This window comes from Homalodisca vitripennis, chromosome 2 (assembly GCF_021130785.1).
Source record: "Homalodisca vitripennis isolate AUS2020 chromosome 2, UT_GWSS_2.1, whole genome shotgun sequence".
Classification (NCBI taxonomy): domain Eukaryota; kingdom Metazoa; phylum Arthropoda; class Insecta; order Hemiptera; family Cicadellidae; genus Homalodisca; species Homalodisca vitripennis.
In genome coordinates, this window is record NC_060208.1 from 180,191,488 (window position 1) to 180,217,549 (window position 26,062).

At 34.7% G+C, this 26,062-nt stretch overlaps 1 protein-coding gene across 3 annotated transcripts in view; it reads left to right on the top strand.

The window, feature by feature from the left end:
- LOC124355116 (protein espinas-like) overlaps positions 1–26,062 on the top strand; it is a 360,974-nt gene that overhangs the window by 286,988 nt on the left and 47,924 nt on the right. The window contains exon 1 of one of the 3 annotated variants that reach the window (XM_046806073.1): positions 4,320–4,688. The exons of the other annotated variants lie outside the window; for them this stretch is intronic. Coding sequence (XP_046662029.1) covers positions 4,513–4,688 — 176 coding nt within the window. The 5' untranslated portion in view covers positions 4,320–4,512. Of the gene's footprint in view, positions 1–4,319; positions 4,689–26,062 lie in introns of those variants that run through there. 3 annotated transcript variants of the gene reach the window in all.

Below are 26,062 nucleotides of genomic sequence, written 5' to 3' on the forward strand. Positions count from 1 at the left end.
GATTGTAGGCTCTCCTCATCATCTACTTAGTGACGCTCATGTTAATGACGCTTATCTGCTATATTGACACGAATATCATGAATCATCTAACATATTATACAACTCCTAATTTAATAACCTGTCTGGGAAAATATTCTAAATTGGGTTTTATTTGTAATGTACAATTGTTAAACTTAAATACTTGCAATTTATATTAACCAAGCCATGCATAGCACCAGATTTAAATTAACCTCTAGTTTTAGTATTCAAGGTTGTACATATTCACATGTTTGAAATAAAACACATGGTTGTGATCAAATAATTGAATTCTTCAATATATATCTCCTAAACATGTTCGCCGCCCAATCGAGCCCTAGTTTAGGGGTCCCTAGCCTTAGATTTGAATTGAAGTAAAAAATTAAATATATTCGTAAATCAACATCTCTGGCTTATTTGAGGGATATTACAGTGAAATGCACATTTGTATTTAACACAGTTGTTAGTAAAAGTATATCATTATATTCTATTTTATAATTTTTCTCAGATGGTTTGAGAGTAAACTCAATAAATGGCCTCCATATTGTGAAGGACTTCTTAACGCAATGTGCGAATTTTCATTAGAGTATGATATTTTAAATTTGGTTGTAGCACGTACTGGAATCATGTACAACTTAAAACTGCAATTTATTAAGGATGGTTGAGGAAAAGAACAAATGAGAATAGAGTTAAGATTGGGATTTAAGACATCCCTTCTCGGTAGTTCACTCAAGCCTTCTTTGTTTCTGTTTTGCGTATTTCTCCGTTAAAATGATGTATCTCTAGTATACGCAATTGGAATAATTATAAAAATTTGTCAAAAATTAGTTATGCTACATTCATTACACATGCACCCCTGCCCTCATCTCACTAGTAGATCTATCTCACAGCGAGGTCTGAGCTTATAATTTGGGGTGGAGAAAAATATTTTTAATAGTATTATGATAATCCCGGTTGAACCGTGAAATCTTTGAACATGTTCAGAATTTTGCCGAAGAAGACCCTATTGTTTAAGTGGGTAACAGTTTAGATAGATAGCCATACTCACCCAGAATATAACACTTATGACGATATCGCTCATGTTGTAATGCTCTCTTGGTGTTCCGCTTGGGGCGACCTGTTTGTACCATCTCATCATCGGGACATTGGATGCTCCTCCCAATGCTCAACAGTGGGGTTTGTTGAAGATCTTAATCTACCTTCGGGGTTCTTCAGTCGACTCTTTCGCAATTATCCTAGAAATTATCTTTCTTTGATATGACGGTGCCCCAGGATAACGGTCAACGCCACCCTTTGAAGTTATCTGAGAGTTCTTTCTAAAACAGATCTTAGATTAGACTTCGGACCTGATCGTTAAAGAGCGTACTTTACGCTTAGCATTATTCTTAAAACAGTACGGCCTTATTATTGAGAAATTTAGGTACAGTTTTCATGAAGAACTCGTGACAGGGACGCACCTTTAGATGCGGTACTTGGGTCTTCATGATCGATAATGGTTGTTCTTATATCGGGGCATTTCTCTTTATATACCATTTACCACTTGACATTTTTGAATATTCCCACATAAATATTCTTTGGTACAATGAATTGTACCAAGAGCACCAAACGAGGTACTAGCATTAATTAAATATTGTTACTTTTAAATTTTAAGTTCTCAACATTAATTTTCTTTACTTTGTCATCTTAATCTTTTGGTCCACTTTTGGTCTGCAGAAAGGATATACCTACGGCAAAATAAATACCTGCATAAATTATTAAATTCAACCAGTATATATTATGGATACCATCAAAGTTTTCCGGTTCAAAATACTTCAAACATTAATTTTAAAATATCTAAACCTTATTTTTGAATCCATCTTTAGTTAACATATGTTATCAAATTTCGTTCTTTCATCATTATTCCTAATATTCACGGTTTAGGTCCACACGGAGTGAACCAAATAACTTGGTGAAAATGGTCGCGTAAGTCTGAAAATTGAGATAACATTTGATATTCGTTATATTTGTGTTCATAATGATATGACATTCTTCCTTTGTATATTTTTGCTTTTTAGTTGATGTCATTGTTCATATAATATGACAATGGGAACCTGGAGCGTTTCCTTTGGTCCTTCCTGCTTTGTTCGAATCAGTATCGCTGTAATTTTCCACTAAGTGAAACGATTTCAGAGAAATATTGTGAAGTTCTGGACAAAAATATAAATAAGTGAACTAATATAAATATACATTCGTTGACATTGTTGGTGAATGCTCTGAGTTATTAATGTTTCTTGTAGTACAATGACCGTAAACAGTACAGTACTACAATGATTTGTTGTGTTAATTATAAACCACAGGTTCAATGTCATTTAGATCAACACGTCACAATTAGACAACAACTTTTACATTATTAAGCAATTTGGATAAGATAATTATCCTAGTTGTAAGTTATTTTCAAACTCATAAATATAATTTTAATTGTGAAAGGCACTACTATCCCTTACACACTTACGCACACGTGTATTTTATATTAACAATTACACACTGTTTGCCACGGTTTCACTCACCATTATGTAAGAGACATAAAATGTCCCCACCATTTAGATGCTCTTTTTATTAGACGTAGTAAAGATGCCGTTGTCCCCATACATTAGTGCTTCCAGGTACCCTTATATATTTTAAATTCATAGACATTTAAGATAACCTCCAGAAAGCTACAATAGTAGACAACATTTTTAATCGCATAAAGAGGCATTTTAAATATGAAATTTAGACAATGTTTTAATTAGGACCCAATAATAGCTAAAGATAAAAACGAGGAATTTTACACATGTACTTAATGTACCTTCGGGAATGCTATGTTATTTTTCATTTATGACTTAAGGAGATTATATTTGTAATGCAAGGTAATTTTAGACAATTACAACTAATAAATTTTAATAAATTATTCATAATAAAATTACAATTGTTTATAAACAAAAACTATTACTGCCTCCAGTCATCTTTCACCAACGGAATGTAAAAATTTATATCGTTTTTTCAATTTTCTTTCTTCTTTTAGCTTTATTACAAGATCCCCTTAAACTCTGCTTAAAATGCATGCCTTTCCTCATAGGATGACAAAAATGTTCTATTTTCAATGTTTTCAATACTGGTATATAAGGGCTGCGATCAAAAATTTCTTTAAATATTAAAAAATATCATATTAGATTATATCATCGAAAAACCGATTACACATTACCTCCATCACAATACAACATAATCGAAAGTCATCTTGTATACGAGATTTGTATTGCGAGAGGAATTTTTATGATAACTAGTAATTAACTAAGTAATTAAATTCATATGAATTATAATGTAATTATTCTATTCAGAGCCAATTGAGTATAAACCAACTTCCGAAATGAGTATAAAACCAAAACACAATATATTGTACCTACAGTACTCGTCTTTAAGTTATTCTGTACTAATTAATATTATATGGAATACGATAAAATATTAAACGATTCATTATTGTTTTTAAACAGAGGAGAGGCCTTGTCAATGGCATAAACTCAGAGGAACACTCATACTTAATATCGTCTTGCCAATTTTTAGTAGTTTCAGATGCATTAAAACTCGTAGCAGCAGCCAAAATTAAACATTTAAGAAAAAATAAAAAAAAGCACTAAGTAAACAAAATGTAATTACTTACTATGTGAAAAAGTAGATAGAAACTTAGCAGCCGTAAGAGACTAACGAAAATTGAAATTGAAAATCTGATGAGCAATAAATTTTACATAAAGAAATTGTTAATAATTTTTTATTTTGTCTAGATTTGTGTTACAAGTTTGATTGATTAATCTCGATAATTCAGTTATCGAGATTAATATTTTAACTGAGATACTATTTTAAATATCTGGTTCAATTGTATAATAGTAAAATTAAATCAAAAAATAAGAAAGGAACAGTATAGCTAACACCTGGAGTATAAAGTGAGATAGATTGTCATTCATAGTTTAGAAAATCCACTTATCTTTTTTTTATACAATTCCCATAAATATAGTATTTGATTGGTGTAAATTGACCTGTTGATGTATTGAGTCAGAAAATATCGTTCTTTTGAAAAAAAAAGTTCCGTTCAGGCAACCGCAGGCTCAAAGGTTCCACAGATTTATGACTTACTTGGGGGGACCCAGACGAAACAAAACAGAGCAAAGTGTTTTGCTTGTTGAGAAGCCCGTGTCCGAGCTTTAAACGTCCATCGGAGGCCGGGCGCCTCAGGGGAAAGGAGTTGTTTTTGTGAGAAATTCCTCAAGGCTGGGGGGCGGGGCCGGTAGCAGGAGTGAGTTCTGTCAGTCGGTGTAGTGCGGGCCTCCGCGACGGTCAGTGTCCGGACGTCCGATCAGGCTCAGTTCGTGCTATAGCACTTCCACTATAGCATTTCCAAATAATTTTCAACACTACATTTCTTTTCATAGATCCTCTGAAAGCAATAATTTTGTAGTGAATGTGATAAATTTTTAAATCTCCGCAAAAATGAAGCAGAAAAGTGATACGAATAGTGCGAATGTGTTGATGTGCCGCCAGTGGTGGAAGGTGTGTTGGATATACGGGGACCAGGAGAAGTATTATCGACAGCTGTACGGTAGAAGGCATACGCCATCCGCCACTGTCGTGTCATTGGAGAGAGAAGTCATATCTCTAACTGCCCAGTAAGTGCAGCTACTAAGTGATTATAATTATTATGGCTACGTTTTAGTTGATTAGTGCCATAAACACTAGTGTCATGATACGCAGTCAAGATATTATTAATAACATGATATCAGATAATACAAGTCCCTGCGGTACGCCTTATTGCGATGAATAAACTAGTTTGGAACCTATTGAATGGATAGTACTAAATTTTTTTTGAATAAATTTAAACCTTTATTCATTACAGTTAAAAAAATTTATATGACATTTCTCATTCAGGGTATTTGTTTTCTGCTTTACTATTAATAAAATGTGATAACCTAGAATAGTTTGTTTAGGGCGGTAACTATATTATAAACCTAAACTTTATTTCACAATCTTTAAAAAAAAAACACACAAAAATATAGCTGTTAAACATTATATTGGGTTTTAAAGTAACATCGCTTCAATTAAATAGTAAATGAGCTGCCTTTAAAAGTGTACATTCAAGGTAGCCACTTTATTTAACATGTTTAAAAATATGTTCAGTGCATCTCAAAGAAGCATCTTCTGTTATACCAAGCATTAAAGTTTCTCAACTCCTTCATTTTTCTTATTAATGAGGTAACTCAAGTAGGCCTACCTAATTATTAAGATAATAATTTATGTCACGATATCTACTTTGATATTATATTATATTGTGTTTGTTGCAACACTGATCCTGGTAGATTTTAACCCACAAAGCCAATGGACTGCATTAAAAGTCTGTTGAATATAAACAATTTCTACCGTTGAGTAAATGAATAAGCTTCTAGTTATGGGTAAGAACGCAATATCTCTTTTATTGTTTATTATAGTATTGTTATTTTTATATTGTTAAGTTCAAACAAGACATATCAAGAAACCCTGGAATGATTTTACCTTTATGAATAAAATTAGAAATTGACATGCAGACATTGCAAATACAGCCACGAATTGAATAAAAGTTTATGAAAGATTTTCATTAGAAATCAGAAAGGTGAATACAAGACTGGACATGAGAAAAGTATCATATAAACACGCAATATGGCAATATGTTTTATATTGGTGATTTATTTTGTACTCAAAATTACATAGCTTAATACAAACGTAAATCACTTTCCCTGTCAAGAACAAATTCATAGTAAATTTAGACAGGTCTTCTAGTCAATTAAACTTGAACTAATTCATCTAAAATTTATTGTATTCTTCTTACAATTTAGCAACACACAAATACTTCTACTTATTTTTAACAACCATAAACAGAAATAAATTTACTTTGCTTTGAGGTTACATTTCACACTACCCAACCAACCGTCCTTTATCAAATTTCACTGCAATCCAGTCTCAGAAGGAGTGGAAGAACCACATTTGCGGTTGTGGTAAGTATCACGAACACTTTAGTTGTGTACCGCAAGTTATAAACTGTTCCGCTGCTTTCATATTTACAAGTAATAATCAGAAAATAGGAATTATAGCAAGCTAGGGAAAATGAAATTAATCTTCCTGAACTGACTGCGATTTCCCGGGACTTTTATGATAGTGTTTGGAAATGGTAGTATTATTGTGTATAACTTACTATACAATGTAATGTTTGTACATTTCTTAAATAGTAATTTTTCATTTGTCTAATAGTTTATGGTACATATTAAATAACAAATAAATTTTTAGCTTCCATTATCGAGAGTTTATATTTTAGTAAACATCTATTCTAAAGATTATGAACTCTCAACAATCAAGAAATTCACTGTCTAACTTACGAATTACAATATTAAACAATATTTTCATACTATAATTCACTGATGGTCGTAAAAAGTATAAGTTGGGTAATCGAAAACGAATATAGACTCACTTTTAATTTCTACATGGAGATATTTCATTCAATTATGTATGAATGATAAAAACAGTTTTTTTGTTCGCCACGGTATTAGTTGATGACTCACGGTAGGCTGGTAGTTGCAGCGCGGAGGCTAACTTAGGGAGTCTGTGTATGGATCGAATGGTCCATAATACTTCTAGGGTCACTACCCCCCAGATAGTGTATATGCTCACTAGTCTTGTCTGGTGTTTATAACGATAATTGTAAAGATAGCCGAGCCGAGCCAAGCAACAACGAGAGTGGCTGCAGTCCTTGGATGGGTAGGCAGTGAGCGATCTAGCTCCTGCAGATATTACGTCTACAACAATAACACACGTCTTCCCCACCATTGATACTTAACCAAACTGTTGATCCAGTATTCCTTAAAACAATTGTACAATTCTGGAGCAGTGTGTATTGCTTCTTTATTGTTTAAGTGGCAGGGCGCCATTAAAAAAAAACAATATTATATATACATATTTAGATCATGAAGATTTGGAAATAAATGTTATTCTTTCAGTTTATTCCCGCAATTAACAACTATTTTCAGAGACACAATTGATCAAAATCCATTGCTATAAATACTGTCGTAAATAGTATGGAAATTTAAATGAAATAGCTGTTATGTTGAATAATGGAGTCATAGGTACACCATAAAACATTTAGACGTGCACATTCATCTAGACCTGACGGAATGAGCACATAGGAAGTAATTTTTCAAGAGCTGCTAGAGGTATTTACGCCTTACGTAGCCTTACCAGATATTGTTCCTTGGAATTCTTAAGAATGGCATATTTTGGTCTAATACATCAATATGTCCTCACCTGGGGGGGGGCCTTATGGTGTATGAATTTGCGGCAGTTACGCCAGGGAACTCAACAGAACTCAAGTGAGGCTTCCTTTGAAGTGGCTATATAATAATATAAGCACTTTGATTCAAGGCAGCAACATACGTCTGGGGCAGGAATAATTAGTATCCTACCGACAACTTAGAGTCTTGCCATTCCATATTGGAGTAAAGATTATCAACAGGCTACCTAATATGAAACAATCACCAAATCCGAATTATTTTTAAGCTCGTCTGAACTTAAGATCGACATTTTATGTTAGTGTCAAGTAGCTATTACTCTGTGGAAGAGTTCTTGGATGTACGCTGAGGGAAAAATTTGGTTTAGATAAATATTGTAGTGGATGAGTAATGAGTGAATTTCAATTGTTTTAAGTCTACATTCAATAAAGAATATATTACTGCCCCAATGCAATACTTAGGGGTAATTGCGCCAATCTTAAACTCAACGGAGGTATTCATGGAGCTTACCTTACTCACTCTGCCCTTTCTCTACGTCTTTGAAATGGTTATATACTTGTCATCTTATAAGTACTTTGAAACACAGACAGAAACATACATCTACGGCAATAATTATTACCACCTTATCGACAACATAGAACTTCGGCTCTTGACAATATGCCAACCGAAATTAAGAGAAGTTAACCAACAGGCTACCTGATTTCATTAAACAATAACCAACACCCAAATTACGTTAAAGTACGTCTAAACATATGTTGGTCTCGAATGACTCTACGGAAGAGTTCTTTAATGGTCGCTGGGAAAATTAATGGGCGTAGAAAAACATCCTGGTTTTTTATCCAGACGGCGCGGTGATGGTTTACTAATTGTACAAAAATTCTGTATCGACTTTTACGGTGCAATATTTTGCATTTTCCACATACAATAATATTGGATAATGGTCTCTCCAAAGTACCTGACTTCCTCGCAATTGGACTACAATACTACATACGGGAGTACCAACGCATCTCGACTAGCCGCCACTCATGAGCAGTTGTACTCCGACCGCGGCTAGCCGCTATTGTGTAATTATGATTAACCGAGACCGAGTGACTGGGACTTTCTCGCACCGCACAGCACCGCGCAGCACCGCACTCTCCGCTGACTTATTGTTATAGGCCGGCTTTACTCGGCCGACAGATATATGGCCTTATTGTTAATTAGAATTAGTAATAGAGAGCGGTTAAAACGGCTGTAAATCAATGTGGCCATGCGAAATTGCGTAATATTTTTACTATCCGCCGTTTTATTCTGCACTAGATCATCTGTTAAGGAGAAGACGCGTGGTTTGATTAAACGTCAAGTGTGAGTACTTAAAGTGGTATCGTAAATATTGGGCTATTAATGGAGTGACGTCATATTTATGGCTTTTTATATACTGTTGTTTATTTGGTATGGTTCCCATGATGTGTTCAATGGATCCAAGTGATATATTTGGTACCCACTGACAAATACGAGCTTGTACCTAGGCCATAGCTATAGCTCTCATTAGCCCATAGGGCAGGTGCATATTTAATCCTACGTCATCGTCAGTGTGTATAGTCTAGCTTTTCAATGCCCAATGGAGCATTGTGCACGGCAATGCACGTTTAGTATGTATTAATTGTAAATCGGTTTCTTACAGCACTTCTCTTCATCTCTACATCAAATAATGCCACCTCTGGAGTTAATATAACTCAAGTAGGCAACCCATTGATCCAACTGTTATACAGGTGTGTCCCAAAATTACAGGACCAAACTTCACCAAATTGTTCAGGAGGTCAAACTGAACGAAAAATGTTATATAATGTATAGTCCTATCTTGCTTTGTTAACGGTTGGTTTTCAAGTTATTTAAGTTTTAATATTTTTAATGGCCGCCATTTTGAAAATACACATAAGGTTTTAAAAAATATTTTTTTTTACAACTTATGTTCATGTTTATAATATTTATGCCAAGTTTCAACAAAATCGGTAAACCCGTATTAAAAATAAAATTAATTGTATTTTAAATAACAAAATGGCCGATCTAAGGTAAACGAAGCAAGATAGGACTATACATTATATAACATTTTTCGTTCAGTTTGACCTCCTGAACAATTTGGTGAAGTTTGGTCCTGTAATTTTGGGGCACCCTGTATATTAAGCAATATGAAATCTTACCACGACACATACAACAGTTATGTTGTGTTTGTGTGAAGTCTTAATCACTTCACCTTTACATTTTCCTACGATAATTAATGTAGTAAATATAGAAATTATAAAAATATTTTAGAGTAATGTTTATTTAAGCAACTACCGAAAACATCCTTTTTTGTGTTAGGCCCTAATCGTGCATTTTACAATAACCATGACCGTGTTACAACACGTATTGCCACTTCACAATATTGACATTGTTTACAATCCGAAACTCCATGCTCTGACACCTAAACCTTGCGATATTTGGCGATTTTCAAAACTGCTATGACTATTGTAATGATATTTCAAATAGATATCAAATTTCTTGGTCATTACAGTTGAAGTTTGGGCAAGAGAAAAAATACCCAACTGGATGTGAAAAAAGAAGAACATTTATTGAAAAACTCAAAATATGGGAGACTTAAATACATATGTTTAGGTAAATGTATTTAATATATATGAGTATTATAAAAATTATATACTGAAAAAATACAGATTTAAAGAAGGAGAGCTGTTTTTTTTGGTTTGCAAAGTCAGAGAACATGATGAAAGTGAACCTATTTCAGAGTGAAGCGTGAAGTTAACGGCAAAGGTTGACCCACAAAGCGGACCTGTAAATCCCATATCAATGATAATCTATAATTGTTTAATCACTTACAAAATATAAGCTAATTTTACTTATATTAATAATACAAATAAATGATCATTAGTAAAAGTTTCCGTCGTCTACGTTACAATAACATTCGCCTATAACCTTTATAGTAAACTCGTAGTGTGGTTGTTTGTTGTACGTAGATTATATACTGTATGTACATCTAAATACATATGAATTCTGTTGTACAAAACACTTTAATTGTGTTAATGGTTAATTCAATGTTTCTCTATTAAGATAATCCGTTTGATTCCCTTTTGGATCCCTTATTAGAACTAGTTATGCTTGCATCATAGATTCTTGATCTTAATATACCACACCTCTCAGTACAGTAAAAATTGCATCAGTCTCTTCCTCTACGCTGTTCTAGCTAGTATGATAGTTTTAGTATGAATTTGAGTAACACATTATCTCCATAAGAGTACATTAGATCCCAAGCTATACGCTGCCGTTCTTCCCTATATTTAAACTGTCGAAGGCAATTGAAATGATAGACCCGTTGCGCCCCATGTTGTCTGTCAGATGGCCGGCAGGTGCGGCGGATAACATCAAATACAAGGAACCTTCACCGTCATTAGAATATAGGTTTTTGGTAATCAACCATATGTTTTTTTTTTTATAAAAGCTGTAATGTCAGAGTGATTTGTCATTGCCAGTAACTGCCAAGGAGTTATACACGGCACACATATGCCATACAGTCATAAAACTATCGTTGACTTCTATTTGAGGACATACAACAACTACTGGATTCTGGTGTCTGGAATATTCAAGAAATTACAGTGGACAGATGTGCCTAGAACAATTTTAGTGGTGACTGACCCGTATAGTTGGAACATTACATTATTGTAAACACAACGCAAAGAGTTTTCTAGGATAATGTACAATTCTAATTACAATCTCCTATTGTAATTCAATTGATAACATCAATTTCCATTTAAAATAAACTGATTAAAGCCGTGTCTATATAAAAAAACTCCAAGTTGACAATCATTGCTTCCAATTGATTATCAATCGGTTTTGAAATACATCATCAACACTTTGTTTGGTAAATAGATGGGGGATTGTTTAACCATAGAAAAGTCAGACTTCAAGAATGGGCTTTGAGATAAGCCACATCTCTCCCCTCACCAAACTGAAGAAGTGGCATCTTATAAAGGAAAAGTAATAAAAGATCCAACCGCTATTCTCACTTTTAGCGAATTTGCTTTTCCATAGGTTTGGATTGCACCTTTTAAAATACACCATGATTTAAGTGTGTTGACTGTATAAAAATATATATTTATATTTAAAGGCAGTAATTTAATTAAAAACTAATATGGAGCAGGTTACAATTTTCCGAGACACAAAATTTAAAATAAATGATTAACCAAAAACACACCTGTTTTATCAATTAAATGTAGAAATATAAAATGTTATATTATTCCCTGGGGTAAGACAAACAGACAGAGTAGTAAACTATTTCGAGCGCCTCGAGTGATAGGCTCCGCTAAAGGTCAGCCAAAAAAGGAATAAATATTAAAATGTATTATTGTAAAAACAACAATAATGTTTTGAATGCTACTTTACTGCTCCACAAATCGTAATGAGGTTTTTATACAGACTCGTTTATGAAGTAAATTCTTGTTTTGATACCATACAAATGTTATTTTCCTAAACAACATTATATTTATTATATATTTACTAAATAAATTTCTTATTTAACGTAAAAATCCAAGGATTAGAAAAAATATTTGTAAATGTGTTTATTGCACTAAACATTAACACTTATACTGACCACGGAATAATGGTGCAAACATACTTTATATATATATTTTTATTGAATCGAACCCGTCACCTCTCGGTTAGAGAGCCGCATCCCTAGCCCTACACTACTGTAAATGTGAAATTAATTAATCTCGAGTTTAATAACAAAAGTTATAGTAATGTTTCCATTAAATTTTGTTTTCAAGTATCCATTCCGTACCTAAATTTAGGTGGTAATACACTTTTATATCAAACAATCATGTTTGTTCTGTTAAAAGCAACTAATGACGTATCAGTTAAGCGTTATCATGTATGTCTATATTAATGACCATTAAGAGAAAAGAAAAATATTTAATAGATAATTACACTTAATTTGCCATGAAGATTTTATAGTTTCAACAAAATTGAAGATAGTAGTACAGATGCCATATTGTTAGTGGATTGATAATTTGTAATGTAATTTTTGATATCCTCCGATTTTACCTACATTTAAATTTTAAGAATTTTAGAGTGGGTGGTGCAGAACTTTGAATCACATGGAAGATCTCATTTAGGATCGTACGAATTCGGAAACATACACATTATATAGGTCTGCTAGATTTAGGGCCCAAAAACGTCATGAGGCTACGGGTTTTCCGAGACCAAGATTAATAGAGGTCCAGTAATTGCCTACTCAAAAGCTTGCTAGCGGCTATGATACCCCAAACTCCTGTTGTTTCGCAGAATCGAAGCGTTTCCAGTAGGAGGAAACGGTTATCACCGGAACCTCTTACTGGCTTGGAACCTGAAGATTGTAACCGGGCGAAAAGTATCCTTGCCCTTGGAGCTCTGTCATCTTGACAAAACAACTATTCTAGGTTAACCATTAATATGCAGAATGTCGATGCCAACTTTAATTACAAATTAATGGATTCCTAACACGTATAGTTTTATGGAAATGATTTTGGTTAGTTCATAGGTTTCAAATACCCAAAATTCAAACAACAATACTGGTAGTCAGGTAAAAACTTGGACATCCAGCAGATATCCAGAAGGTGTATGGTAATGAGCAGTCCGATCAGAAGCGTCATATCCGAACCTGTCCGGTTGTTATCTGTCCAGTTGATAGGTTAATGGTCTTCTGGGCACGGTTTTAATATCTGCCAACCTGCAGCATTTCATTAGCGGCAGGAATGTGGTATGATAGCTTCAGGGCTGTGTCATTAGAGGAAATATAGTAAAATATGATGCAATACTACCGTTTTATTTGATCTGATATATTCATTCCGGGAATGACTTTCTGGCTGCAACTTCACGGCTAAAACAAGTTCGAAATGTGCCTTTAAAACGTTTTCGAGAAGTGAATATTTTGTAGTAATAAAAAAGAACAAAAAAATAGTTTATTAACCGTTAACAATTGCCTGTTTTTTATCAATATATTGTAATGTATGTAATTTATTTGTTATTTTCTGTTTCTGGATTATATGATGCAGAAAATATATAAATCTTAATGTTATTTATTTATGCTTAATGCTATATGAAAAGAAACACATTATATATTTCTGATTTGATTTTCATAAGCAAATAATCGGATAAAAACTATATTTAACATAAGAAGCAGTTTCTAAAGTCACAATAACTATAACCTATTTAACTGATGGATTAATACTAATAGCTTGTAATTTATTCTTATTGGAAACTTTGTTGAATTAAGTTTATTTCAAGTGGTTATTAGGTAAGTAAATAGAGAACAGTAAAATGTCATTCTCCAATGTGGGATTTTTCTGGGAATCGAACCCTTATTGGCTCAAGAGTTTTTAAGCTGTTATAACTTTACAAAATAACTAATGAACTATAGTGGAAACATATATAATGAGTACATCACTCAGTTGGTTAATTGTGCATTGTCATCAGAGTCAGTTCGGATGTAGTGTTCTAAAATATTTAAATACATTTTTAAAAACACTCAATATAATCCAGGTGACAGTTGTGTTATTAAATTCGTTAGATAAACGGACGGTTTAATGTTTGAAGTGTGCGTTCAAACTAGTAGAAGCGTTATAGAAAATTGTCTTGGCCAAAGTCGTGGTCATTGTTGGTACTGTGGATGACGAACTGAGGATTGTTTACTGAGTGACTGGTCAAGAGGAAACTCTTTCGTCCTCTGCAAGCAGCTGAACATCGGTCAATTGAGTGCCTTCTTTAGTTTTGGATCATCTCATGAATTATTTTACTAACAACGAATTCTTAAAATGTTTATTGAAAAGTGTGACATACTTATTTATTATTTATTTATTTCACACATAAGCTATGTCTACACTTGTGCGTTTTTCAATCTAACAATCCTCTCATTTTGCCTTTCAACCTGCCTTATTTTCATGAAGTTATCTGTGTTGAAAGAGTTTTCTGTCTACATATTGTGTATATACATCAGTTTCGTAAAACAAACGCAGTGGATTCGACTAACTTGAGAGAATTTCTCATCATAAGTGTGGCTTATTTGGTGTAATAATGTGGCAAAAAAGAAGAGAAGAAGGTCTTGGATGAAGAACTATATGAAGAAAAGGAACTATCAAATTTTGGCTGAAATACCTTTGTATAAAGGTCCTTTTCACAACTTTACCAGAATAACAAAAGCTAACTTTGATACAATGCTAGGACTGATTGGGCCCAAAATCACAAAATCAGATACACATTTCTATGATGCAATTCTTTCGGAAATCAAATTAACTATCACGCTTATAAAACTTGCTGCAGGAGAATCGTTCCCTCACGTATTTATTTCGCATTTCAGAACAGTTTATATCAAAATTTATTCCTGTTATTTTAACAGGTACTATGGAAGAGCTACAGAATTACATCAAGGCGTGTAAAAGGAATTTTTTATTAATACCTAATTAATAATTACAATTAATATTATTTTTAAGTAACCGAACTGATAAGGGCAGAATAACAAACAAGTTTTTTTTTAAATTGTAAATAGACTGTTATGTTTTATTGTTGAAAGATAAAGTTTTTGACAAGGATTCGAACATATGAAAAGATTCATCATCGACTGAAGCACGTCTGATCATCGTAGTGCGTGTATTAAGATCATAGTACACAAGCTCATTATTCACTCTATTGTTGTTGATTGAAGGTGTGGATGCATGTGTACTTCCAGGTGGTAAAGATGTAGTAGTATAGAATGATTATTCAATGTGCGTCGAAAAATAGGATCTCAGACTTCTGATTTTATTCTTAACTCCAGTTGCATCCATATTGTACTCTGTTCCGAAATCTTTCCGTGCATCGTTTCTCACTATTTAGTTTGTGTACGACTTGGAAATGAAATCCTACAATGCAAGGTGCTTCTTATAATCATCAATAAATCTTAAAGTGGCCTTTTCGCTCTCTGATAAGTTATTCATGACTCACATTTCCGAAAATCAAATTAGCTATCACCCTTTTAAACACTTTTAAAAAGTTTGGAATGTTTAAAAGTTGTACAATGAGGTAAGTTATTATTGATCAAAATAAATTGTTCTGAAAGTTAAACTGACTGGTAATCTCAGATGACTCACGAGATGAAGAAATCACCAGCAGGTTTGGTTTCTTGTTTAGTACAGGTTTCAATACGAAAATTAGAGCTTGTAACTCGTAAGATGCTATCAATAGTGCGTATATTACGTGCCCTACACTTTCAACATACCGCATGGAAAACGCACTAGTGTAGACATAGCTATACAGTAACATAAACCATCTAATAAACACTCGATGACCTTAAGAATTCCATTCGTCAGGAAATTGAAGCCGTGCCGAATGAAATGTTGGAGAGAGCCGTCCGTAATTTTCAGAAGAGGATCAATATTTGTATCCAGCAAGAAGGACGTCATCTCAAAGACATTATTTTCCGAACCTAAATATGGTATGTAATTTCAAAAACTGCATTAAAAACCTATCATTTAATACTTGTTTTTATTATTTTCAACCCATTGTGTCCCAGTAATTCAATGTTGAAAAAACATGCGTTTCCTCTGCACCACCCTGTATATCTAGAATATAACATGCGTACGAAAGGTGGTGACAGAAAAGAAACATACAAAGAGCAAACAATGTTGATGTCACTTTCAGCATATTAAGAGACAGTATCTTACAATTAAGTATCTTACAAGTTAATATTGACTTTATTGACAGATCTTACAGTATTTGTTACAATCAAATGCATTAGTATTTATGGAAAAGTATAAGATGCATTTAACTGGAACAACTTTATTACTAGAGAAACTAACCTGAAATATTACTGGAATACCGGTGTCGCCATCGAATAAGACATCATATTTTAAGTATGAATTAGAGATAGCGAGGGTTCAAATTTTGCTTGAAACGGAGCATTTTTCAGTACTGTTTACCTCATACTGTAGGATGATTGTACACCTGATGAGGCACTGAGAATACCTTTTCACCTAGATTACACTATATTATGTAGTCTAGGTGTTTCTGATGTTGAAGCGATGTAAGGAGTTTATCTTGAACCTCTTTGTCACCAATATTTTTGAATCTCTTCAAACGAATATGAGTGCAGATTCCAGGATTCAAGTCTTGGACAGGGCCAGATTCCAAACGTTGCACTAAGAGAAAGGTGAACTGGAGCTAAACTTATGATTTTAAGATTTTTGCAGTATATGGAGAGACATTCCGACTATGATCCTGCTTGCTTGAGAATTTCCAGGCATGGTACAATTGTACCTCTCCCAGTCATCTATATACCTGTACTTCCAATAAGATGCTGTGAAATAGTTATTGGAAGTACAGGTATATAGATGACTGGGAGAGGTACACCGACTGAATAATATGATCAGAATGGCAAAAAAGAGATTTTTTTTCTGATAAGCTTTCCTCTTCAAAAAATCCAAAGGAGTTTTGGACATGCCTTAAGAAAAATGATATTGTAGAAACAAGGGTTTGCTCGAACATTCCACCTGAACTTAAAGCGCATGAGATCAATGAATACTTTATAAACATGGGAGCTGGCCCGAAGATTGATAAAAGCGTACGGGAATTTTTTGCAACCAATGGCCGTGAAGAAATCAGAGATAAATTTAAGTTTTACGCTGTCAGTAAAAGAGACGTTATTTCGGCAATGAATGAAATAAAATCTAAAGCTGCGGGCAGCGATGAAATTTCGATTGACATGATCAAGTCAGTGAGCCCCTACGCAGTCAAAGCCATTACACACCTGGTAAACGTTTTCCTGGTTGACAGCGTGTTTCCAAAGTCATGGAAAACAAGTATTGTTCGGCCAATACAGAAAGGGCAAGCTGCCAATCACGTATACCAGCTAAGGCCAATTTCAATACTCCCAGCCACGGCTAAGATACTGGAAAAGATTGACATTCGACAAATAGACAGTTTTATGAAAACATCGGATATTTTACCGAAGCTGCGATCGGGCTTCAGGCGCAATCATAGTAGACAAATCTTTTCAGTGATATGATTGACGCCAAAGACATGGGTAAATATAACTCCATTGTTGTGTTGGATTATTCTAAGGCCTTTGATTCAATGGACCATGAGATGCTTTTAGCGTAGATGAGCTATTATGGCTTTGACTTGAGCGTAGTCAATTGGATAAGGTCATACTTAGACTCCAGGCTGCAGGTGACGCGTTTAGGGAGTGAAAAGTCAACCCCGCTTGTGAAGTATCGAGGCATTCCTCAAGGTAGTTGCCTAGGGCCTATTCTGTTCAATATGTACACAGCCGATATGCCAAGCTGTGTGCAAAATTGCACAGTTCATTTGTATGCTGACGACTCGCAGCTGCACTTGTCTTATGAGCCGATCGCAGATGGTGTCAGCCATTGATATGATCAATGTCGACCTTGAAAAAATATTGGGGTGGTCAATGGCGAATGGCCTGAAACTAAACATAGGCAAGTGCACTGTGTTGCATACAGCGCCACACAACATTGTGCAGTCCCCCAGTGAAAAAGGAGTGATGGTGAGGCTCGATGGCCACAGTTTGGCTGTATTTGATAGGGCGAGGACTCTTGGCGTTGTGCTAGACAGCGGCCTCACGTTCTCTGACCATGTCACGCATGCCTGTCAACGAGCACTCGGTAGACTGAGGGGACTCTACAGATTTAGAGATCTTCTGCCTGAGTCTGAGAAACTACGTATCATGCAGTCACTAGTCCTCTCCGTTTTCGCCTACTATTTCCCAGCCTACGGGAATAGCATTTCTGGAGAAGATATGCATCGCATTCAAAAGTTATAAACTCTGCAATCCGTTTCATTTTTAATTTGAAACGATTTGAGCATGTCTCTCCTTACAGAGATGCCGCTGGGATGATGTCGGTAGAGACCGTCTGCAGGGTCATGACGTGCTGCATGGTCGGTCCACAAGGCTCTTGTTTATCAGGAGCCTCAGTACCTTAGTGAGAAGCTCTCATTTCGGGATGAGGTCTCTCAGCACAGAACCCGCCATGGGAATCTTCTTCACTTTCCCAAAGTTAGGCTGGAGTTGGGAAGGAGGAGCTTCTCTTATTTCGGCCCGAAATTGTACATCGACCACCCACCAAACGTGAAAAAATGTTCAATAGCTACATTTAAGAATAAGGTGAGGCAGAATTTGCTTAATGTATAGATTTTATTTATTTATTTGTATTTCATTTTCAATGTATATGTTGTATGTGACGATAGTTGTTCTGAAAAGCAGTTGTTCTGTATGTAACTGAGAAACGCTTGATGAAAATAAAGACAACATTATTATTATTATAAGACAAGCTCAGAGTTGGAACAATATTTTCTTTTAATATTTCTCAATACAAGGATGTTTGGGAACATTTCACCGACACGGAGACTATCAGTTATTAATTATCCCATTAGTAACAACAGCGCCCCTGAAAGGGAGGTGAAGTACGTATCTCCGTTAGTAAAAATGGACTTATGGTATTCACTTCGTTCAGATCAAAGTTATGAACGTTTAACAAAAGTTAAAAACCTTGAGTTTCTGAGTCTAGCACGAAGAGATAGTTTTACATGAATTACAAGTTTCAATTGGGTGTGAGAGAGCTTGGAGAACTCTTGCCGTCTAATCCAGGAAGTCCTTTTAATGAATGGACATTCAAGAGTGTTGTAACCAGACGAGGTTTACTGTGGAAATTGTTGAAAATTAATAAATTGACATAGGCTATTATTTAGCAGTAGTAGACCATGAATGAATTCATTTTGATCCAATATGACGATATTTGGGCAGTTCGGGTGGCAGATACCATCTTTCCTGTGGTATGATTAACTACAAGAACTATTAAATCCCTCTAGAAGTAGTCATCCGGTCGATCGTTGAAGTTTATGTCAGCGGTCTTTTCCATAAGTCATCATGTCCTCTTGAGGAATCCGTCAATAATCTGAGCGGATGGATAATGCCGGTTCTAAAACATAGTCTGCTCCACAAAACAGGCAATCAATGTTTATGGACCTTCGAGGAATCCGTCCGTACCTCGTCGGTTTCCCTCAGAAGGCTCCTTGAATGTTCGCTGGAAGCATTTGAGGCTCGTTTGGGTTCGGGGCTCAGGCCATAATTGGTGATGAAGCTGCTTGCCTTAGGGTTGCATTTTCTGTTGCTGTTTTTATTTCCTATCATTAAAAAGACATTAAAACCCCGCTCAGCTTTGCAACGTCTTGCAAGATGCTGTATTTCTGGCAAAAAGTGGGCTTCACTCTCTCTTCCTTCAAGACGTGGTTGTAGACCGTACAACCTGCAGTAGAATGAAAGCCATTTAACAATTTCTTTTTGGAATGTAAAATCACAGTAAAAGTAACAACTATATATCGCAAATGTTAACAACGTTTTAAGTTTACTTCTGTACATCTAACACACAAATTTATATTTCATTAATTTAATAATGCAATACCGTTATTGATTAAAGTATTTATGTAATGTTTATTATCTTTATGTATTTGTACATTACAATGTTATTGCGAACAAAGGTACATAATTCTAATTATCACACAAATTAAGATCTTAAAACTTATCGGAATGTATTCTTATGGTCTTATACATAAATATCTCGTATATAGGTATTTGGATCTATTGTGCTTTATGTACGGATTCCAAAAGTGTAAAATGCTTTGAAACAATTTGTGTCGTTATTATTTTATTGCGTATAGAATGCACAACTACAAAAACGTTTTTGTTAACGAAACGATTCGGTTTCTAGTGGTATAAAGTTACAGAATACGCTTCTTAATTTTATCCAAGAAAAAAAGTTGCAATTGGTCAAAGGAAATTACAATATTTCAGACGTTAGATTTTAAATAATTTATTTCTTAACTCTCAATTTGAGAGCTTAGCACTGGGGAGGGGAAGGGGTTGATGCTTAGGGGATTCTCGAATAAAGTATTTTGTGGGAGGAGGGACGTTTAAATATTAAGTTAAAAAAGGATTATTAACTGCAGAGAAGTAGTAGTGGTACAAAATTTATAATTGGTCTAAAGTAGTTAGTAAATAATTTTAGTACCTTAGTAAAGGTAAATATTTACCTTGACCACACCAATGCATGTATATGTTACACTCAAACACCGAATTCGGACAATGTCCGAAATTTTTACTCACTCCGCGATGTGGACAACGTGAATTACCCACGTCGCGGATTGAGCATTTTTTTTCGGACATTGGCCGAAGCGAAATACCCAGAACGCGTTGTGGGTAAGCGAAAGTACTCAAGAGACGAAATAAACACGTTCATCGGAGATTGAGCAAAACCATAATACCCATAACCCGACGTGGGTAATCTAATTTGCCCACGTCGGGTTGTGGGTATTTGTAATTTGCGCAAACGCCGAAATCCGTTTCCCACAGTCCAGACGTGCAGGTCGAGACATGCGCCCCCCCCCCACTATCGTCACTGTTAGCAACAAATAGGCCTACTGTCTATTTTCATTGACATTAGTGCACTGTCGTTATACACAAGCAGTTTTTCTTTGTTCTGTGCGTAAGTGGCGTGTGTTGACTTATTTTAAAGTGCTGTTGTGTTTTGTGATTTTGTTTGAAATGAAGGAATCATTTCACAGTAAATTGGAAGATCTGATGTCCAAGAAGAATGGTCTCACAAGTCGAAAATTTTATTATCGAGGAGCCACGCTATGAAGAAATTATCAGCGAAGTAAAGGAGGCAAAACAGAAGAGGAAAAAATGGTCAGTCCTTGATGTCTAAAGATTATCGCCGAATCAATCGGTTTGATGTCATAAACATTGGCGATAAAGAAATGTTGATTGAAAAAACAACTGAAGAAATGACAGATATAAAATATTTCTGTCGCATTGATCAAATGTATGACACAATTCATTCAGCTCACTTACGAGTTGGTCATAAAAAAGAAAAAGCTATGGAAGCCGAGCTAAAATAGAAATTTTGTAACATTACCAGGGAGGTAATTAAAATATATTTGGATCTTTGCGAACCTTGCGCACTTAAGAAAAAGTCAAAAAGTAAAGGGCTGGTTGTTAAAACCCATCATTATGACAGCATTAAAATTCACGCTGCCAGGTAAGATATCATAGCATTTCTCTAAATAAGACAGTTTCTCCTTTGCTGACAAATACCTAAGCGTATTACGCACTGGCAGTTGTTTATAATGAGGTATATGGGTATAGTTGACATAACATTTATGTTGAGTCGATTTATGTATTTTTATTGTATTTTAGGTGGATCTAATTGATATGCAATCAGAGCCTGACGGCGAATACAAGTTTATCCTTAATTATCAAGATCATCTCACCAAGTTTGTTGTTCTACGTCCCTTGAAAACTAAAACTGCTGATGAAGTATCCGACATCCTTTTGGATATATTTTGCTTATTTGTGGCTCCATACATACTTCACAGTGATAATGGACGGGAATTTTGTAACCGGGTAAGTGGTTAAAAACAAATTACTGTAGTGAAAAGATTCCACCCTAGAATTTAGTATTTTTGTAATGGTAATGGTACGGTTTTCAGGTTATCGAGAACCTAGCCAGTAAATGGAGTGCCATAAAACTAGTACATGGAAAAACCAAGACACTCGCAGAGTCAAGGGTCTGTCGAACGGGCCAATCAAGACGTTTGAGATAGTCTTGTGGCTTGGATGACTGATAACAACACCTCAGGATGGGCAAATGGTCTCAGGATCATTCAGAATACTAAGAACAACAGTTACCACAGTGGGATCAAGAGAACCCCTTATGAGGCAATGTTTGGTTTCACCACAGAAAAATGGATTATTAGATTCCCTTTGACAGCCGACGTCGTAAAAAAAAATAACTACTGAGGAAGAACTAGAAGGAGAGTTCTCTAAGCTTGAAAAAAGTTTTAATGAAGAAGACAACGAAGAAATAAATGCTGTGGATGAAGATGCTTCGGAGATTTTGACAAGGACTGTAGAAAACAATGAACACGTAGAAAAAGAAACTATGTCCAGCGATAACTTAACACTCTGTAATATAGATTGTGACAAAGCAATAGATTGTGACAAAGCAATAGATTGTGACAAAGCAAACAGCTGTTTTGAATGTGGTCAGCACATACATTATGAAGTTTTAAATAACGAAGACCTAGGCTTACCTTTGTGCATCTCTTTGCTCAAGAAAATCTGCCATAGACACAATACGAGAAAACTGTGTAACTGCATTGAAAAGTCAGGCAGCCAAAATGTTAAAGCGTACTGAAAGAAAATTAACTCCAGTCTCAGTCGGCGATAACGTTTTGGTAAACATTCCTGATGTCGACCGGGGCCGACTAAGCTCCAAGAAATGTAATGGGCTGTTGTAATAAATAAGAAACGATGATTCCTATACCCTTGGTACAAAGCATGGAGTTCTTGACAAACAGTTTTTCCAGAAACCAGTTCCAGGTAGCTCCTAATAAATTTATTAATAACATCGATGTACCTGATGAACAGCTCAATGTCCGTAAAGAAGCAATGAAGTCATCCGGGTCCAAACAAGGTTTCATCAGATGTGGATGCAAGAAGAAGTGTTCGGGCAGATCTTGCAAATGTGTAAAATCAAATTTAAAATGCAATTCTAAATGTCACGGTAGCACTTCTTGTGCTAACAAGTAAAGTGAATACTTTCTGAAAAGAACTTTAATAAACATTGAAAGTGGTACATGTGTGAAAAATAACTTTTTTTTCTATTTTTCAATAATAAGATACTTGTATTTTACTGTTTAGTTTTTGTTTTGATTGAAATAAAATGGAATTTCAAGGAAAATTTGATTTTATTTTACTTGTTATAATGGAATTAGTGTAGGTATGGTATGGTTGTGTTTGGAGGCTTTTCGGCGTTTTGCGCAAATTACAAATACCCACAACCCGACGTGGGCAAATTAGATTACCCACGTCGGGTTATGGGTATTATGGTTTTGCTCAATCTCCGATGAACGTGTTTATTTCGTCTCTTGAGTACTTTCGCTTACCCACAACGCGTTCTGGGTATTTCGCTTCGGCCAATGTCCGAAAAAAATGCTCAATCCGCGACGTGGGTTAATTCACGTTGTCCACATCGCGGGAGTGAGTAAAAATTTCGGACATTGTCCGAATTCGGTGTTTGAGTGTAACATATACACACCTACATACTATACTACACTCACCGTAACTCACTCAATTCATCTTCCGTAACGAGAAAAAAAAAATATATATATATATATAAATTAAAAACACGTATAACTAGTTAAAGAATATAAATTATTGTGAGGAACACTAACGTTTATAAAGTGAAAGTAATTATGTTCGTAGAGCCGCACATACCTCTGGATAACCTCTGAGTTTACTCCTGTAATCACGAATATTAAAAAAATAGTATTCTTGAACATTTGTGAATGTTTACATACTTATTTTGACCTAAATAACTATAATTATGGATAGTTATGATAATTTAAGCCAGGTCATACTTTTAAATGTATATTTAATTCATATGTACGTATATTACGATGTACTCGTATTGTTGGTTTACTATATACGATAGAATATTTATTTTTATAAACATCTATTCTGACATTATTTAAAATACGCTTACTAACAAACAGCAGAAAAACAATATGAAATCCTTCGAAAATCACTTGGAACTCCTAAACGTTAAACCGTCGATGGCGTGTTTCTCTTAAGAGGTCACTCATGAATAAACGAAATTGAAAAAGTATAAACGATCACAATGAACTCGTTTGATTATAAACTAAGCTAAAAATAAAGCGTTAATTGTTACAACCATATCCATGTAAAAACAAGACTAGATTACTGCTTTTAGATTCTGTCTGATATTAAATAGAAAATACGCCTATGGTATTCCAATGTTCTTTTATATTCCCCCAAGATCTGGATGTATCGATTTATTCGATATAGTAATATAGCGTAACAGCATGAAGCATGACAAAAATCAATCTTTACTTATATTTTGTCCCATTGAGGCACAATTACTAGGCATATGCTGTCTATGATAAGCATTCCGCAGCCTAGATGAAGCCATGAATGCCCGCCCAAAGCTGACAATTACACAGCATGCAGATGCTAGCGGGAATGATGTCCTTATAATCACCGCATTACGGTTCTCAGAAGCCTGCCCGTCATTTCAATAATTACTGGCTATTCCCTCTGTCATTTGGCTCTCAACCTGCGGCACAGTCTCCACTACGTATTTCCTCTGAATTCCAGTAATTTGTAATTGGTCAGTTGCCCAGCAGGAATGTTAACTAATTTAGTTTCCTCGGCTCTACCATTCATTTTCCGCCTCTTTTCCGATTTAATTAGGCGTGGACTGGGTTGAAAATATTCTTGTTATTTTTTTTTTTTTATTTATTTGATTAGTTATGGTTTTAAATCTAAGATATTAAATAAGGACGAGCCAACCACACCATAGTGTTGTAATTTTAATAACTGAAAAATTCGTAGAAGTATTTTACTAAATTGTGATAGTGTTAAACCATAGATAAGTTTAGGTTTAGAAATAGAATATCTATTTTGTAATTAAATGGTGCTATGATTTGAGACACACATTAATCATAAATATTATATGTATTAATCTCTTAGGCCTACATGTTATTTTAGTATGTAAATAAAACAAATTAAAGAAGCTACTTTATAAAAAATCCTGTCTTCCTGAGCAAGAAGCTTACATTATTTTCTCTTTGGTAAAAAAAATTATGGTTGCCTGTAAAGTCGGTTTTACGGGCGAAGATTTTACGTGACAACGTCTTTTTCTCGGTAGAATATTTATTGATATGAATATTATTAAATTGCACAATAGGAACAAGGAGTTGAATGAAAATAAGAATTGCACAAATTTTAACTATAGAAATATATTTTGTTTACTAAAACATTGTACATAATTTGAAATTAATTAAAATTTGTTATTGTAAATGGTAAAGTTGAATAAAACATTTACTAAAATTGGAATTTGAAATTCTTGCTAAACACAGTTAAATTCTAACTCCGCGCGTGGTGATTGGTCGGTTTAGTTCGTTTGTTTGGTCGCACTGTTATGACAGGTTAGAGGTTATAATTTGTTATTTTAAATGTTTGACTAGCAATACGCGCTGTTTCTTCTCAATCGACTGAATTACGATTGATTGCAGAGTGATTTAAACTAATAATTTACTTAACACTATCAACATTTGTCAATAGTATGACATAACCTATAAACTCAATTCTTTGTTTGAAGGTTATTTTTGACGATGGAAGGATTGTGAAGGAAACAGGATTTTTCCGGACATTTGCCATCGTTAAGTGAAACAAGAAAACAGTAACACTACGTTTCGAGATCTGCAATCTGATCTCTTCTTCAGGTAAAGAACTAACCTAATACATAATTACAAACTAGGTTACCTGAAGAAGAGATCAGATTGCAGATCTCGAAACGTAGTGTTACTGTTTTCTTGTTTCACTTAACGATGGCAAATGTCCGGAAAAATCCTGTTTCCTTCACTATAAACTCAGTTTCTCAACTTTTGTGTCAATCTAACAATTAATCAATCAATCATAGTTTACGATAATGAAATATCAGTGTACAATTATTTACCTTTATTGTTGTAGTTGTTGTAAATGACGAATCTAAGCACTCCACATTTTCACGAATAAACATAGTTATCTGCTTTATCACGTGCGGCGGACCCACAGTTATCTGCTTTATCCCGTGCGGATGACACAC